The 13,850-nt window shown below is 38.8% G+C and overlaps 1 protein-coding gene across 1 annotated transcript; it reads left to right on the top strand.

Annotated features, from left to right (window-relative positions):
* The first annotated feature begins 5,559 nt into the window (after nucleotides 1-5,559).
* LYZ (lysozyme) lies at nucleotides 5,560-10,369 on the top strand. The gene is made up of 4 exons (XM_052001474.1): nucleotides 5,560-5,760; nucleotides 6,491-6,655; nucleotides 7,854-7,929; nucleotides 10,235-10,369. Exons 1-4 carry the CDS (start codon nucleotides 5,625-5,627, stop codon nucleotides 10,299-10,301), a joined length of 444 nt encoding a protein of 147 aa, XP_051857434.1. The 5' UTR covers nucleotides 5,560-5,624; the 3' UTR covers nucleotides 10,302-10,369.
* Nucleotides 10,370-13,850: the final 3,481 nt, after the last annotated feature.

Here is a 13,850-nt window from a genome sequence, read left to right as displayed (position 1 = left end):
CGGGGTCCCTTCTTCATTCCCCCCTTAAACAGTCACCTCCAAATGCATTTGGGATAAAGGAGCAGAGATCTCTTCTTCAGTAATTGCTTCGAGCTGGCAAGGGTCGTAGAGATTTCAAGGGGGGGATTCATGGCAGGAGGTGAGGTGTGAGGTCTGAAATGGCAGCAGGGCCTCTAAGGGGTGTTAGTCATTCCCAGTCAGTCGTCCCATGTTCTCCTGGCTGAAGGGCAGTTGAGAATCCAAAGCTGGAAACCTAGAGAAAACAGATCTTAGGAACAGATTAAAACTGGGGCATTATCCAGGGTGGATATGGCAACATTCAGGAATGGGGCCTTTTGCAGGGAATGCATCAGTCCCGTCTGTGGGCTGCCTTTAAGAATGTTGATGGCCCATCTAACAATACAGAATGTCCCCACTGCCTACAGAGCTCCCCAGCTGAAGGTAGTTGGCAGGAGCATAGATTGCCAAAGAAAAGTAGAAGAGAAAATGCTAGGAGCAAAAAGTTCTCGTAATTTAAGAGTTTAGGGTGTAAACCGCCCTTTCACTCCGATTTCCAGGAAAGCTAATTTCTCCTAGGGTGGGGTCAGGGTGGCAGGGATTAGGGGTGTGAGGGACTCAGAGAGTCAGGCCAGGTAGGAGGCCTTGATATCTATTAGGTTTAATAAGCCTCTGATGTCCATTGGCTTTTTTAATAAAATGCTCTGAATCCCTGGGTTAATGGCTATCCCAGGGTTAATTGAGAGGCTTCTTCAATTAAAAGCAGAGTCTGGGGGATCGGTGCATCTCTGCTTGCTAGGGCTGCAAATCAAGATAAGAATGCAGTTTAAGCTTTTACAAATTTCTTAACTGTCTGTGATAAAGATTTGTGCTTTAAAAAAAATTTCCTTTTGGGGGTCTGAGAAAGAGAGTTGGGTCTCACCATAAAATCACCAAGCTGGCTTAGGCAGAGATCCTGAGCCTCCCCCTCCTGCTATCCCCACTCTTTATGGGGGAGGGTGGAAAAACTAGAGGGCCAGAGCAAGAGCAAAGTAGAAGCCTGTCCCTTTTTACTGGCCAGGTGTTCCGCTGGTGGAGCAAAGGGGGAATGTGACCAAACCCCAAATTCTACCAGAGGACAGGACGCTGGCGGGGCAGGGAGGGAGCGCAGCTCGACCCCTCTACCATCTACCAGGTGTTGACAGTCATGCTGGAAAGGCAGTTCCTCCAGTGTGCCTCCTGCTCGAACTCAGGACAGGGACTGGAGTCTCCTCAGACAGTTTCCGTGACACCTACAGAACGAACCTCTGGGGTTCCTGGCCTCAGTCTGGGAGGGATTAGCATTAAAAAGGCATCTCTGCTCTGAATGTCTTTTCCAGGAGGCAGAAAGTGCCCTGAAAAAAAGCTGGGAGTCTCAGGTTTTAGTTCAGGTGAGAGAGAGTTAAAAAATGAACAGCTGTTTGTAACAGCAGAGTAGGAGAAACTTCAAGGGCTCAGAATGGGCTCCTCTCGTTTTGGCCTTAGTATATTGGCCTTGGACCCCTGAAAAAGTTGGGGGGTGGATCCCCAGAGTAGCCAGGTTTCTCCTTACGTTGGGAGGGATTGTCAGCTTTGAAAGAGACACTAGGAGTGTCTTGACCAGCTGCTTCTGCCTGAGGGCAGAAGTCAGAATCAGTCCCAGGATTTGAAAGAAAAAAAAAAGAAGCACTTTTAGGAGTACATGGAAATGCTAAGACTTCTGGTGGGTGGAGGAATATTGAAATCCCAATTCAGCTAATCTAATCATTGTTCAAGTTTTCAAGTTTTGAGGGGTTTTTCCCCCCAGCCAAATGTCTCTGCTTTTTAAGAGACAACTTAAAGATGAGTCTTTAAGGATAGAGGCCCCAAGCCCCAACATTTCCCAGTTCTATAGCTTTTTCATTCTCTATAGGCATCCCTAAGAGAGAGAAAGATATGACAAAAACCTTAACTTTTGTCGATTCACAGGCGTTTTATGCCATGAGCGTCCTCAGGCAAAAATTCTGCTGGGCGTTGCTGCCCCAGACATCGGCCATTCCCCGGGGATCCGAGCTGTCCTCTCACTATAGAAAGGGTGGGTGATGGGCTTGCCTGAGCAGGGGAAAAAAGAACCTCGTGATTGGTTGGTCACCAATTGGGAAGTCAGCCGTCTGTAGAAAGGCTGAATTCCTTGACTTCTAGGAAAAAAAGTTTAGTGTTCTTGATTGAATAGCTCCTCCACTGACTCTAGGCAGAGTGTCCCCAATACTATAGCACCCCGTTCTTCTCTAGAGAAGGAGAGCAACAAAATGCTCCCTGAGCAAGGGAGAATTGTCAGAGACTAGCTATAAAATAGGCAAGAAGTCTAGAGAAAGAGAGAAAGACCACAGGAATCCCCATAAGGGAATTCTGCAAGCTAGAAAAAAGGCAACACCAAGAAAGACTTTTTTTTTTAACCTTGTCTGGATTTGGGGGATTCCGTTCGGTAGCCAATGATGATGTCTAATTTGGGGGGTTCCTGGTCAGGGAACCAAAATATGATGAAGTTTAGGTTTGGGGGTTCCCTTTTAGAGAACCAAATGATGAAATCTATATTTGGGGAACCAAAATGAGATTAGGGTGCCTAGTGGTCAGCAAGTTAAATGATAAGGTCTAGTGGCAGGTTTGGGGTTCAAGGAACCAAATAGAGAGGTTTGGCTCCCATAGACCTTCTTGGGATTCAGCATAAGGGTAGGGAGTTTTGGGGAACCCCCTTCTGGTGACTCAGAGATTCTCTGTAAAGGAATTTACAAATCCAAAAAGGCTAGACTGATAAAAGAGGTTTATTATTGACATTGGAAGTCAGCCTTTAGTATGCAAGAATAGAAAGGCTGAATTCCTCAGTGGAAGAGTTCTGACAGAGAAGTAAAGTTTAGAGAAATCCTGACAGAGAGGAAAAAGTCTAATCATTAGGGAAATAGGTGAGGGAGATAGAGGGTAACACTGGCAGAGAATATCATTCCAGTGGGCAGAGGTTTCCTTGGCATAGCATGGCATAGCCTGGCATGTCAGGACCTCTGCAAGGAATTGTTCCAAGTTGGCTCTTTTTATCTACGAGCTGAGTTTCGGCTTGGGCTGGAATTTGAATAGAATTGACTGAGTCTCTTTAATTCAATAGAGTTGGAATTTTTTTACCTCAGGACTGAACCAACCCCAGAATGAAACTGTTTGTCTTGTTTCCCTCAGGCGGGATCCCTCACTGAGGAAGAGTCAAGGGGTTTTAGAGAGTTTTGGGGTCCCTTCTTCAAAGCTATTAGGAACAGGAAGGGATCTCAGAAGGGATCTTACCTAAACATATTCCCTTCCCTTCAATTATATTCAACTGCTTTCAGTTATTGAGATCTCATTTTTGTTATTCAGTCATTTAGGATTTTCTTAGCAAGAATACTGGAGAGGTTTGCTATTTTCTTCTCCAGCTCATTTTACAGATGAGGAAACTGAGGCTAACTGAGTTAAGTGACTTGCTCAGGGTCCCATAGCTAGTAAGTATCTTGAGGCCTGATCTGAACTCAGGAAAATGAATCTTCCTTGTTCCAGACCTGGCACTCTGTCCATTGTTCTACCTAGCTACCTGAGAACTCATTACTTCCTGACAGTGTCTTAGCCAGTCAATCAGCAAGCATTTATTAAGTACCTATTAATGCTTAGGCATTGTGCAAAATGCTGGGCAAAAGAGTCTTGATTTTTAAAAATCTCAGAATCTAGTGGAGTAGATATCTTGCAAAAAAAAAAAAAAGCTATAATAAATTGCAGGTAAATAAGAAAAGAAAGGCAATAGCTTTCAGAGAGCTATTCTCTTCTGTCCTGTAGAAGGTAGGATTTTATCTGCAGCTTGAAGGAAGCCAGAAAGTGATGAGCTTGGAGAGAATTCCAGATGTGGGGGAATAGTCAGTGAAAATGCCCAGAGTTAAGAATGTCCTGTTAAAGAAAAGGCCTGGAGGCAAATGGAAATGGACCGCTGGATATGTGAGGTTAAGGTGCAAAAAACCCCAAAAACCCTGAAAAATTAGGTAGATGCCTGGTTCTGACAGGCTTAGAGTGCCAAACAGAAGATTTTATATTTAATTCCAAAAGTAATAAGGAATCGCTGGTTTTATTGAAGGGGGTTGGACACAGACTGTGTTTTAGGAAAATTAATTTGAAAGTTGAGTGGAGGTTGGACTTTAGTGGAGAAACTTGAAGCAGAAACACAAACATTTTACACTGATTCAGGTGTGAAGTGATGAGGACCTATACCAGGAAGGTGAAAGTATTAAAAGAGAGAAGGGGCTGTGTACTTATTCAGTGATCCATTGCTCCTAAGCCTAACTTGTCAATAAGTGTTGGGGCAGACAGTTGGGAAAGGAATCAGGAAGCCAAGTCCACACCTTTTCCCTTTACCTGAGATACAAGGCCCAACCTCTTTTCCTGACATGGACCCATCTGAATTGTCTTTACCCATTATGAATGTTCCCAATAAAAGCTGGCTCCACCTTGAAACCATCACTTATCTCCAGTGACCTCTTGTTACCTTGACCTACTTGTAATATCTTTGTCCTTAGTTTTGCTTCCTTAATCAGGGTAAATGCCCAAATGAAGAATTTCTCTTTCAACAGTTCCAAAGATATTACTGTAATGAATAGAATAGTGAGTGAATACAATAGTTACTCATTTTACCTTTGGAAAACACTAATTATTAGCAAGCTTTTCTTCATCTTGACTGAAATCTACCATTTTGTGATTTCATGTATTGCTCTCAGTCTGCTACCACCACAGAAAAATGTAATCCATCCCTTCCTGATGACTCTCGTTTTAATTTTTGTAGATAATAAAACATTTCAAAGTCAAATATAAAGTAGTTGTGAAATGATTTGCCATTTTTCAATATTCATAATTCTGTTCTTCCTTATTGGTAATAATAATAACTGATATTACATATGGATTATAATTTATGAATGTGCATTTTATTTCAGATGAAATAAATAAAAGTTTCAAAGTTGTTAAAAATAGATTTTGGGTTCCAGGAAAAATTGACTATTCCTGATTTAGATTGCAGAGAAGATTCCACTTGGAAAGCCTTGGACTCCATTCTAACTCTGAAATTCTATGATTCTCAGACTTTCTTGTCTTATATATTGTTACTTTTGTTCTCCAAGAGAACCATGACATCAGGGAGATAATGCCATAATAAGTGAATCGGATTTAAGTGAGGGAGGGCTGTGCAGGGTCACTGGCTGTATTTTCCCTCCAGAGCCATCTGGGTCCAGTGGCCAGGTAGAAATCAGGATGACTGACTGGCATTAGTCTTGAGGAAGGTGGATTTTAGGCTGTTATCTGAGTTTATCTTCCTCTGTTACAATTTGATTTACTGGTAAATCAGTTCCACTAATGTTGGGTAAGTCTTGTGTTACACCAGGAAAGCAGGGACTAGAGGGAGAGGTACTTGCCATATCTTGTGCCAGGTTTTCTGCCTTCAGGGGAAATGCGGAAATGTAGCAATAAACAAATCTTGACTTCTGCATAGCTAGCACGTGGAGCTCTCACAAAGCAAGGAAGAGGAAGTGAAGAGAGAAGTTAAATACTGGGGCTTGATTCCACCTCAACAGTTGGAGCAGCTTGACGACTCAGGCAACATGAAGGTACTCCTTCTTCTGGGCTTCATCTTCCTCCCCATGGCAGTCCATGGTAACGTCTTAGAGAGATGTGATTTTGCCAGAAGAATAAAGAAAATGGGCATGGATAACTACCATCAAGTCAGTCTGGCTAACTGTAAGTCTGATCTCCTGTGATCGCCACAGACCCTAAGGAAAGAGGGGCTAAAAATGGGGGTGACAGTTTCAGAGGAATGCAGATTTGTTTTCTTTTGTTTTGTTTTCAATTTCTTCCTTTGGATGTTTGCCTATTTGCAAAAGGTACAAGCTCGCTGGAAACTTAACCATCAGCTCACTCTGGCAAAAGTAATGCTTTGTTGGGGCAGCTGAATGAAGCAGTGGATAGAACACTGGCCCCAGAGTTAGGAGGATCTGAGTTCAAATTTGACTTCAAGCACTTTATACTTACTAGCTGTATGACTCTGGGCAAGTCACTTAACCCCAATTTCCTCGATTAAAAAAGACCAGAAAGTAGTGCTTTGTTGTTGTTGAGTCATTTTTAGCTGTGTCCCACTTTAAGCTACTCAGTTTGGGCTTGTTTGTTTTTTTGGCAAAGACACTGGAGTGGTTTGCCATTTCCTTTTTTTTTTAACACAGGTAATTTTTTTTAAACAGGTGAGGAACTGAGGCTGATAGGACTAGGCAATTTGTTCGGGGTCACACACAGAGTCTCTGAGGGCCACATTTAAACTCGGGTCTTCTTGATTCTGGAACCTGTAATTTATTCATAGCACTATCTATAGACCATATCAGTGATAATATCAGTGATACATCAATTCAGGAGTATTGATTTTCTATCTAAATATGATACTATATGAAATAATCCCTCTTTAATGAATTCTTCACAGGGGTGTGCTTGGCAAAGTGGGAGAGCGATTTTAATACTAAAGCAAAAAACTACAACCCTGGAGATAAAAGCACTGATTATGGGATATTTCAGATCAACAGTCACTACTGGTGTGATGATGGCAAGACCCCACATGCAACCAACGGGTGTGGCTACAAGTGCTCAGGTAAGAGCCACCTCAGGGATCTGAGGCACAGTAACACTGATCAGCAAGGTCCATAATATACAGATTAAACACTTACACAAGGGAAGCTGCTTTGAAAAGCCAAAAAGAAACTCAATTTCTAATTAACTTTTCAGTTCCTGTCTCATCATTCCCAAAATAAAAAAAGGCCATCTCTTCTCAGAAGAGTATCATTTCTTAGTCCTGTTGATGGTACAAGATCATTCAGAAGGAATGGACACAATTCTTCAAATTCTCCTTTCATTTTAGGTAGCTACCTAAATTAGCTTCCCCCTTTGGCTAGGGAATGTTGTAATGGAAATTCTCAACTATTCAGACTGATCCTTTTAGTCAGGTTATAGGATCATAGATGTAGAGATCTCTTGACCCCATCTAATCCATCACTCTCACTTCCCAGATGCTTAAAGTGAGGTCTGGGGAAGTGAGAGTGATTGCCCAAGGTCATACAGGGAGCAGGGAGTGTCCAAGAGCAGATTTGAATCTGGTCTTTCAGCTCCAGAATTCATACATGGGACAGGTAACTATGTTATTTACATCCATGACTGGTTTCTGTGACCACTGAGCCAAAATGTGTTTTTTCCAAGTGCTGTTCTATATGGTCATTCTTTATCAGTTACTACTTGACAGATGAGTGCTCCTGCAGAAGTCACTTCAACTTAGCTCCCTAGTCTTCATCTGTTCTTAGCTTAAGAATGAGGCAACCACAACTACAACAACTTCACAGCCCTTATCTATTTGAAAGAAAAAAAAAAAAACAGGTTTTCCATTCATGTTTGATTTTATTCCTGATTTTTAAAAATGGATTACCCTGCACTCTGAGCCTGGAATCAAGACATGTGACTTTAAAGTCTGACATTAACACTGACTCTTTGTGTTACCATGGACAAGTCACATCTCCTCTCTGAGTCCTAATTTTCTCATCTGAAAACTGGGGATAATTGGCTACTTCACAGGGTTATGGAGAGAAAAGCACTTTGTAAGCCTTAAAGTGATAGAAATTCAAGGCAGGTCTGGGAGGAGATGAATGAGGTCTTTCCTTTCTTGACTGCAATTCTCATTTATCTGGAATTTAGGAAAATAATCTTATAATATTATTTCTTCTTCCTTAACTAGAAGGATTGGTTCTTTTAGATAAAATGAACTTGAAACTTACTTATGTCTGCTTTCATTTCTATTTCAGAACTGGAGGAAGATAACCTCATCAAAGCAGTAAATTGTGCAAAAAAGATTGTAGATCAACAAGGCATTCGTGCATGGTATGTTTTCAATCATTATAAAGAATAATTCATTTCTTTCAGGGATGAGCATATTCAATGAATGAGAGAGGGTGTTCAAAGATAAAATAAAAATAGTTGTTGTGTATTGCATAGCAGCAACTAGACTAGTTGGATTTATTTCTATTAGCAATTATTTTAAACAATATTCTCCGAGTCAACCTCTCCTAATGAGTATCCTAAGGTTGTTGTGGTGCTCCTTTTTTCTGCCAATCTGTTTTTGTGGCCAGGAATCATCTCCCCATGGCCTAAAAGAAAATAATAACTTAGAGATGAAATAACAGGCAGAAGCACAAGTTTAAAAATTTAATCAAAACGGTTTGCAACATGACTCTATAGATCTTCAAGCTTTTAAAAAGACTACCTATTATATACCTACTGTGTATAGAGCATTGCGCTAAGTATTGAGAGAAAAAATATTCAATAAGACACAGTCCCTGACCTCATGCAGTCTAGGATTTAATAGATGGCCATAAATCCAGATAATTATAATTCAGAATGATCCCTAAGTCCATAAATGAAATGCAAACTAAGTACAAAGGGGAGAAATCATTGTTGATTCTGGAGTTCACTGAAAGAAATGGTGGTTAAATTGGATTCTTCAGGGAAGGATGGAAAAGATCAAATGGTTGGAATCATTTTATGCATCAGCAATCTTGTGAGTAGAATGTGATGAGAACAGCAACAGGTTGCATCCTGGGAACAGAAAGGAATAAAAGTGAACCACTTAAATGTGATGAAATGAGGCCGAAAGAATTGGGAGGTACCAGGTAAGAGGGATTAGAAACTAAGCAAAATTTGATAGATAATAAGTAGTTATTATGGGACTCATGTCAATAATCCCATATAATAAAAAACTTCTTAGATTCATGCAATCTAGAGCTTTGATGCAATTTATCTTGATTTATTCAGAAGGTAGAGCTTTAGCTGAGAATTGAAGAAGTGAGAGAACTCAGGAGGCAGAAATGAGGAGGGAGAGAGTTCCTGGCATGGGGAGAGTCAGAGAAAATGTTGTGCAATTGAGAGATGGAGTGTCTGGTTCAAGGCACAGTTAGGAGACTAGTGTCACTGGACCATAGAGTGCAGCAAAGAGTATAAAGTGTAAGAGAACAGGCAAAGTGGATTTGGCTTTGAATTCCAACAGAATAATCCTGGAGGTAATTTGGACCATTGGATAGGAGGTGACGTGGTGAGATTTGTGTTTTAGGAAGCACTTTTTGACAATTGAATGGAAGAGAGACTGGAATGGGGAGACCATATTGTTATAATCCAGAGGTTCTTATCACCTGCAGCCAGATGTTGGAAGAATCAGAATAGAGAAGGGGATGTACACAAGAGATATTACAGGGGTGGAAAAGGGATGCCTTGGCAACTGATTATTTTGGAGGCATGAGAGGGAGAAGTCAGAAATCACTCCTAGATTGAAAGTATGGTATAAATACTATAATGATATTTTTATATGTATAATATTATATAATAATATGTTATAATATATAATAATTACATAATAATAATAATAAGGATTTGGGTTGGATAGAGTGGAAGAATGCACCTTCAGATACTATTAATATGTGTTGAATTGATTTCTTCAGCATCGGGCAATGTATTCAGTCAGATTAGTTTGCAAAAATTTTTTCAATAACAAAAAACACTGTATTAGATGCTTAAAATAAACTTATCTCCAAAGAAGCTTATAACCAATAGGAAAGAAAAAACAAGTATTCAAAGGGTTATGAAACAGGGCAAAATGTGTGAGATGTAAAGGAGACATGCAGATTTTTTAAATAGTGGAAATTTGAAGAGAGATCACTTTCACTTGGGTGAATCTTGAGAAGTTTCAGGAAGGACATGACATGGGATGAGCCTTGAAGAAGGGGGATTTTATATGTTGAAAATTGCCATGTAGAGGTGAGTGATTTATCTTCGTCTAGGATAAACCATTTCCAAAAGCAGAGAGATAAAAAACATTGGGACAAGAAAAGGAGATACTAAAGAGTCTAGTTTGGTCAGGTCATGGAATAGTAGATTCATTTATTTGTTGCCTCAACACTAAGAATCACAAAAGTTCAAACCTGGTAGAAATCTTTAAAATCCAATAGCCTGATTCTTTTTTAAAAAATGACAAAACTAAGGCCTGATGAGACCATTTGCTTTTTATGTTTTTTTTCTCTTTGAAATAGTAATTGTATTTCATAAATATCACTTCATAACTCCATGTCAAAAATGAACATTTATCCAAGGCTATTTTTGCTCAGTTTTTCATTGTTTCATTTCCCTTTCTCTACAGGGTGGCCTGGAGAAACAAGTGCCAAGGAAAAGACCTTTCAGAATACCTGAAAGGTTGCCATCTGTAATCTGCTACCTTTATGTCCTACAACTCAATATGCTTCCTCTGCTAATAAAGATGCTTTTTAAAATCAAACACTATATTCTTCTCTCTTAAAAAAATCATTTTCTCTAACAAAATTGACACAGAATGAAACAACTAGTTTTCAAAAGACAATGTTTAATAGTAGTTTTATGGTTTTTTCATCTTTTTTTGATTTTTAGTTACACTCTAACTGAAAGGAAACTTGTCACACAAAGCTCCATGATATCAGATTTGGGTATAAAGAGACAATTTAGTATCATGAGTTCAGAAATTCTTCAGTTCTAGAAAAAAACATGACTACATCTTAAAGGGAATGTACATCAAGTGAAATCCTCACCTGGCAAGAGTTCTATGTCTCTTCAGAAATCTATGTGAAGTACTAAAGGAGAAGTGGGTATATCTTCATTAGGCAACTTCATAATGCAGAATGTGAAGAGATTGTTTATAATCAAGAATCAAACCTGAAATAAATATAGATAGAAATACATAGATATGTTTATGTATAAAAATGCACCAATGCAGATATATCTCTCTAATTTCTTTCTATAAATGTTGCTATTTTGCACAGATCTAATCCTAATTTAGTTTCTCTGACTTCCTTCAAACCAGCTCAAATATCACTTTCTGCTAGCCTTTTTTCTCTTCCCCTTCTATCCTCAATTGCTAAAGCTTTCACCTGGAAGGTTACTTCCCATCTATTCTGTATATACCTTAGGTATAATTTATACAATGTATCTCAGGCTAGAATATAAACTCCTTGAGGGCAGGAACCATTTGTGTTTCTTGGTAGGCACAGTATTCAGTACAATATCTGGCATATCTGGTACTTAAATGGTCACTGAATGAGTTAATTAATAAAAAAAAGAAATATTGTAATTCTGGAGAAATAGTCAATGTCCATGTCTGGCCATGCTTATTTAATAAAAAGGAAAATATTACAAATTTAATATACATATATGGTATGATACCAATCAAAATACCTAAGGGCTAATTTATAGATCTAGATAAAATAATAGCAAATTCTGGAGAAAGAAAATTATCTAGAAACTAAGGGAAATAATTTGTAAATGATAGGAATGAATCCTCCAACTGCATTATGAAATAGGAGTCATCTAAATTATTTGTTACTGGTTACAAAGTAGAAAAGTAATTGTTGTGAGCTTTGAATGATATGTAGATAGGTGAATAGATAAATAGATACAGTCATAGATATATATATATTTAAATATAGACATAGGCATAAATATATGTATTGCAAATCTTAAAAGCATATGAATTGAACAGAAAGATAATAAGGAAGAATAAAAAATAAGTGAAGTGGAAAACTCACATTCTAGGCTGTTAAGACCTTTTGATCCTCATTCAATCATTCAAAATTATATTTATTTTTCTCAGCTTTTATTCTCTAAAAATAATGTAGATTTAGCATCTAGCTTTGAGGATCATAGCCTTCAACCACTGTCCTCTACTTGAAGAATCAGGATAAAAAAATCTCAGCTGGATTTCTTGTTAGTGCTGAACTTAGGGACTGCCTGCAAACATAACCTCAGTTCTTTCTTTCCTAGCACTTGAAAGATGACAGACTCTTAGCCATTCACAAACTCCTAAAGGAGAGAGCCCCATTAAATATATCCCCATGTCTTATCACCTGCCATATCCTACCCCCTTCTACTAATCCCAGTTACACAGAATCTCTAGCTGCTTAAAAAAAAATTCCCCTTCCTTGTTTTCTGTCCCCATTTTCTCATCCTTATCTACCCTAGGATGTTGCCTCTCACCCCCGCCCCAAATCCAGGGGGTATAGCTGATATTATATACTTATTACTTGTTTTATTATATGGAATATATATATTCCAATTGATATAATTATGTTACATATAATAATGTCCTAATATAGAGTTTTATATATTTCACATTCAGAGCCTTCCATCTCTGCAAAGAAAGGAATGCATTGTCACACATATTCCTAAGGGACAAGCATGATCATTATATAGTATTTAGTTTTGAGTATTATTGTTTTTTCCATTTTCATTCTCATAGTCATTGTCTTCCTGGTTCTGCATACTTCATTTTGCATCAGTTTATGACTCTTGATGAGTAGAAAGTTAATAAGGACAAAGGATCCAGAGCTGGGGTTGGCTATCTTGGAATGGTTGCAGCCATCAAGTTAGAATGCAGCTGATGGCTATGGAGAGCTCCCTGCTTCTCTGACAGTTGTACAAGCTCCTTCCCTTAAAGTTCTGTTCCCTGGGCAGGGTGCCAACTCTTATAGGGGAAATGGCAGTTAATAGTCCCCCTTTCTATCTTGAGGAAGCTCTTAATAAGCAGGAAACAGCTTCCTTCCTGAATTTTCCTTTATTTGACCATTAGCAAACCTTCCTTTATCTTAGACTTTTACTTTCCCATTCTCCTTCCATGTTCTAGAAGTCATGGAGAACTCCCAAAAGACATTGAATCCCTGACCTCCCCCCTCCTATTGCACCTTCTTATATACCTCACACTGAATGAGGAGTTATACACCTTGTTTAACATTGCCAATGACTGACCCTCCTACTTTAAAGGATACTCTATCCTAATTGATCCCTCTTTCTAGATTCCGGTCCAAATTATCAATCAGCCTCATGTCTACCTGAATGGGGGAAGAAGGAAGAGACATGTTGAGAAATCATTAAAAAATGATGTAAAACACAAAATATCAGTGCAAAATTCATTGGTGAAAAAAACACCTCTAAGTTTATATAATCATGACCAATTATCAATTCCAACTTTTCCTGTACTTTATTAACAAAGGCGATGTCTTATAAACACCTGTTAAATTGTTGAATTAGATGTAGTTACTACCCATTGATCTTTGAAAGATTGTGCAGAATACAAGAGTGACTATGATACTGAGGAAAAGCAAATGTCCTGATTTTGAAAAGAAGAAATATGGGACAGGTGAACTGTGATTTTTAGTCCTTCCTTCTCTCAGTATTCTACAGACTCTCCCACTTGCTTCAACTTCATTTCACTCCTTTCCCAATCATAATCCTGCCAGTTCAACTCTACCCTCTAATACCTTCTTTTATTTTGTCACTATTCAGACCTTGTCACATCCTATCCTTGGTTTACAACCTCACCTGAATCCTCCCCCATTTGCTTTCTTCACTCCTACTGACATGCTTGTTGCTAGCAAAAGTTACATGATCACATTGACTGGGTTCAATCCACATGTATGTGATTTAATCTCAACTAAGTTCTTGTTATAATAAGGCAATTCTCCAATTAATTCTCTTTCCTATTTCCCAGAGCACCTGTTTTCAACCTACTCTTTTCTCCTCAAAAGTGTCACACTACCTTCTCCTCCCTCCATTTCAGCAAAGAAAATTGTCTCATACTTTACTGAGAATATAGAAGTCAATCACTATAAACTCTCTCTTCTCTACTTTTCTGGGTCCCAAAACTCCATGTCATCTTCCCCTCATTTTCTTCTTCTTTATTCCTATTTCTGATGAAAAAGTCAGTCTTCTCCTTACCAATACCAAACTCTTTA

The sequence above is a fragment of the Antechinus flavipes genome, chromosome 5 (genome assembly GCF_016432865.1).
Source record: "Antechinus flavipes isolate AdamAnt ecotype Samford, QLD, Australia chromosome 5, AdamAnt_v2, whole genome shotgun sequence".
NCBI classification, from domain to species: Eukaryota; Metazoa; Chordata; class Mammalia; order Dasyuromorphia; family Dasyuridae; genus Antechinus; species Antechinus flavipes.
The sequence above is the reverse complement of the archived record's forward strand: the minus strand, read 5'-3'. Positions and strand labels throughout refer to the sequence as shown.

Excerpts from the sequence above, each read along its gene's own strand:
- LYZ (XM_052001474.1), top strand. The coding sequence starts at position 5,625 with ATGAAGGTACTCCTTCTTCTGGGCTTCATCTTCCTCCCCATGGCAGTC. Across the intron at positions 5,761-6,490 it reads TCAAGTCAGTCTGGCTAACT|GGGTGTGCTTGGCAAAGTGG; the intron begins GTAAGTCTGATC and ends AATTCTTCACAG. Across the intron at positions 7,930-10,234 it reads CAACAAGGCATTCGTGCATG|GGTGGCCTGGAGAAACAAGT; the intron begins GTATGTTTTCAA and ends CTTTCTCTACAG.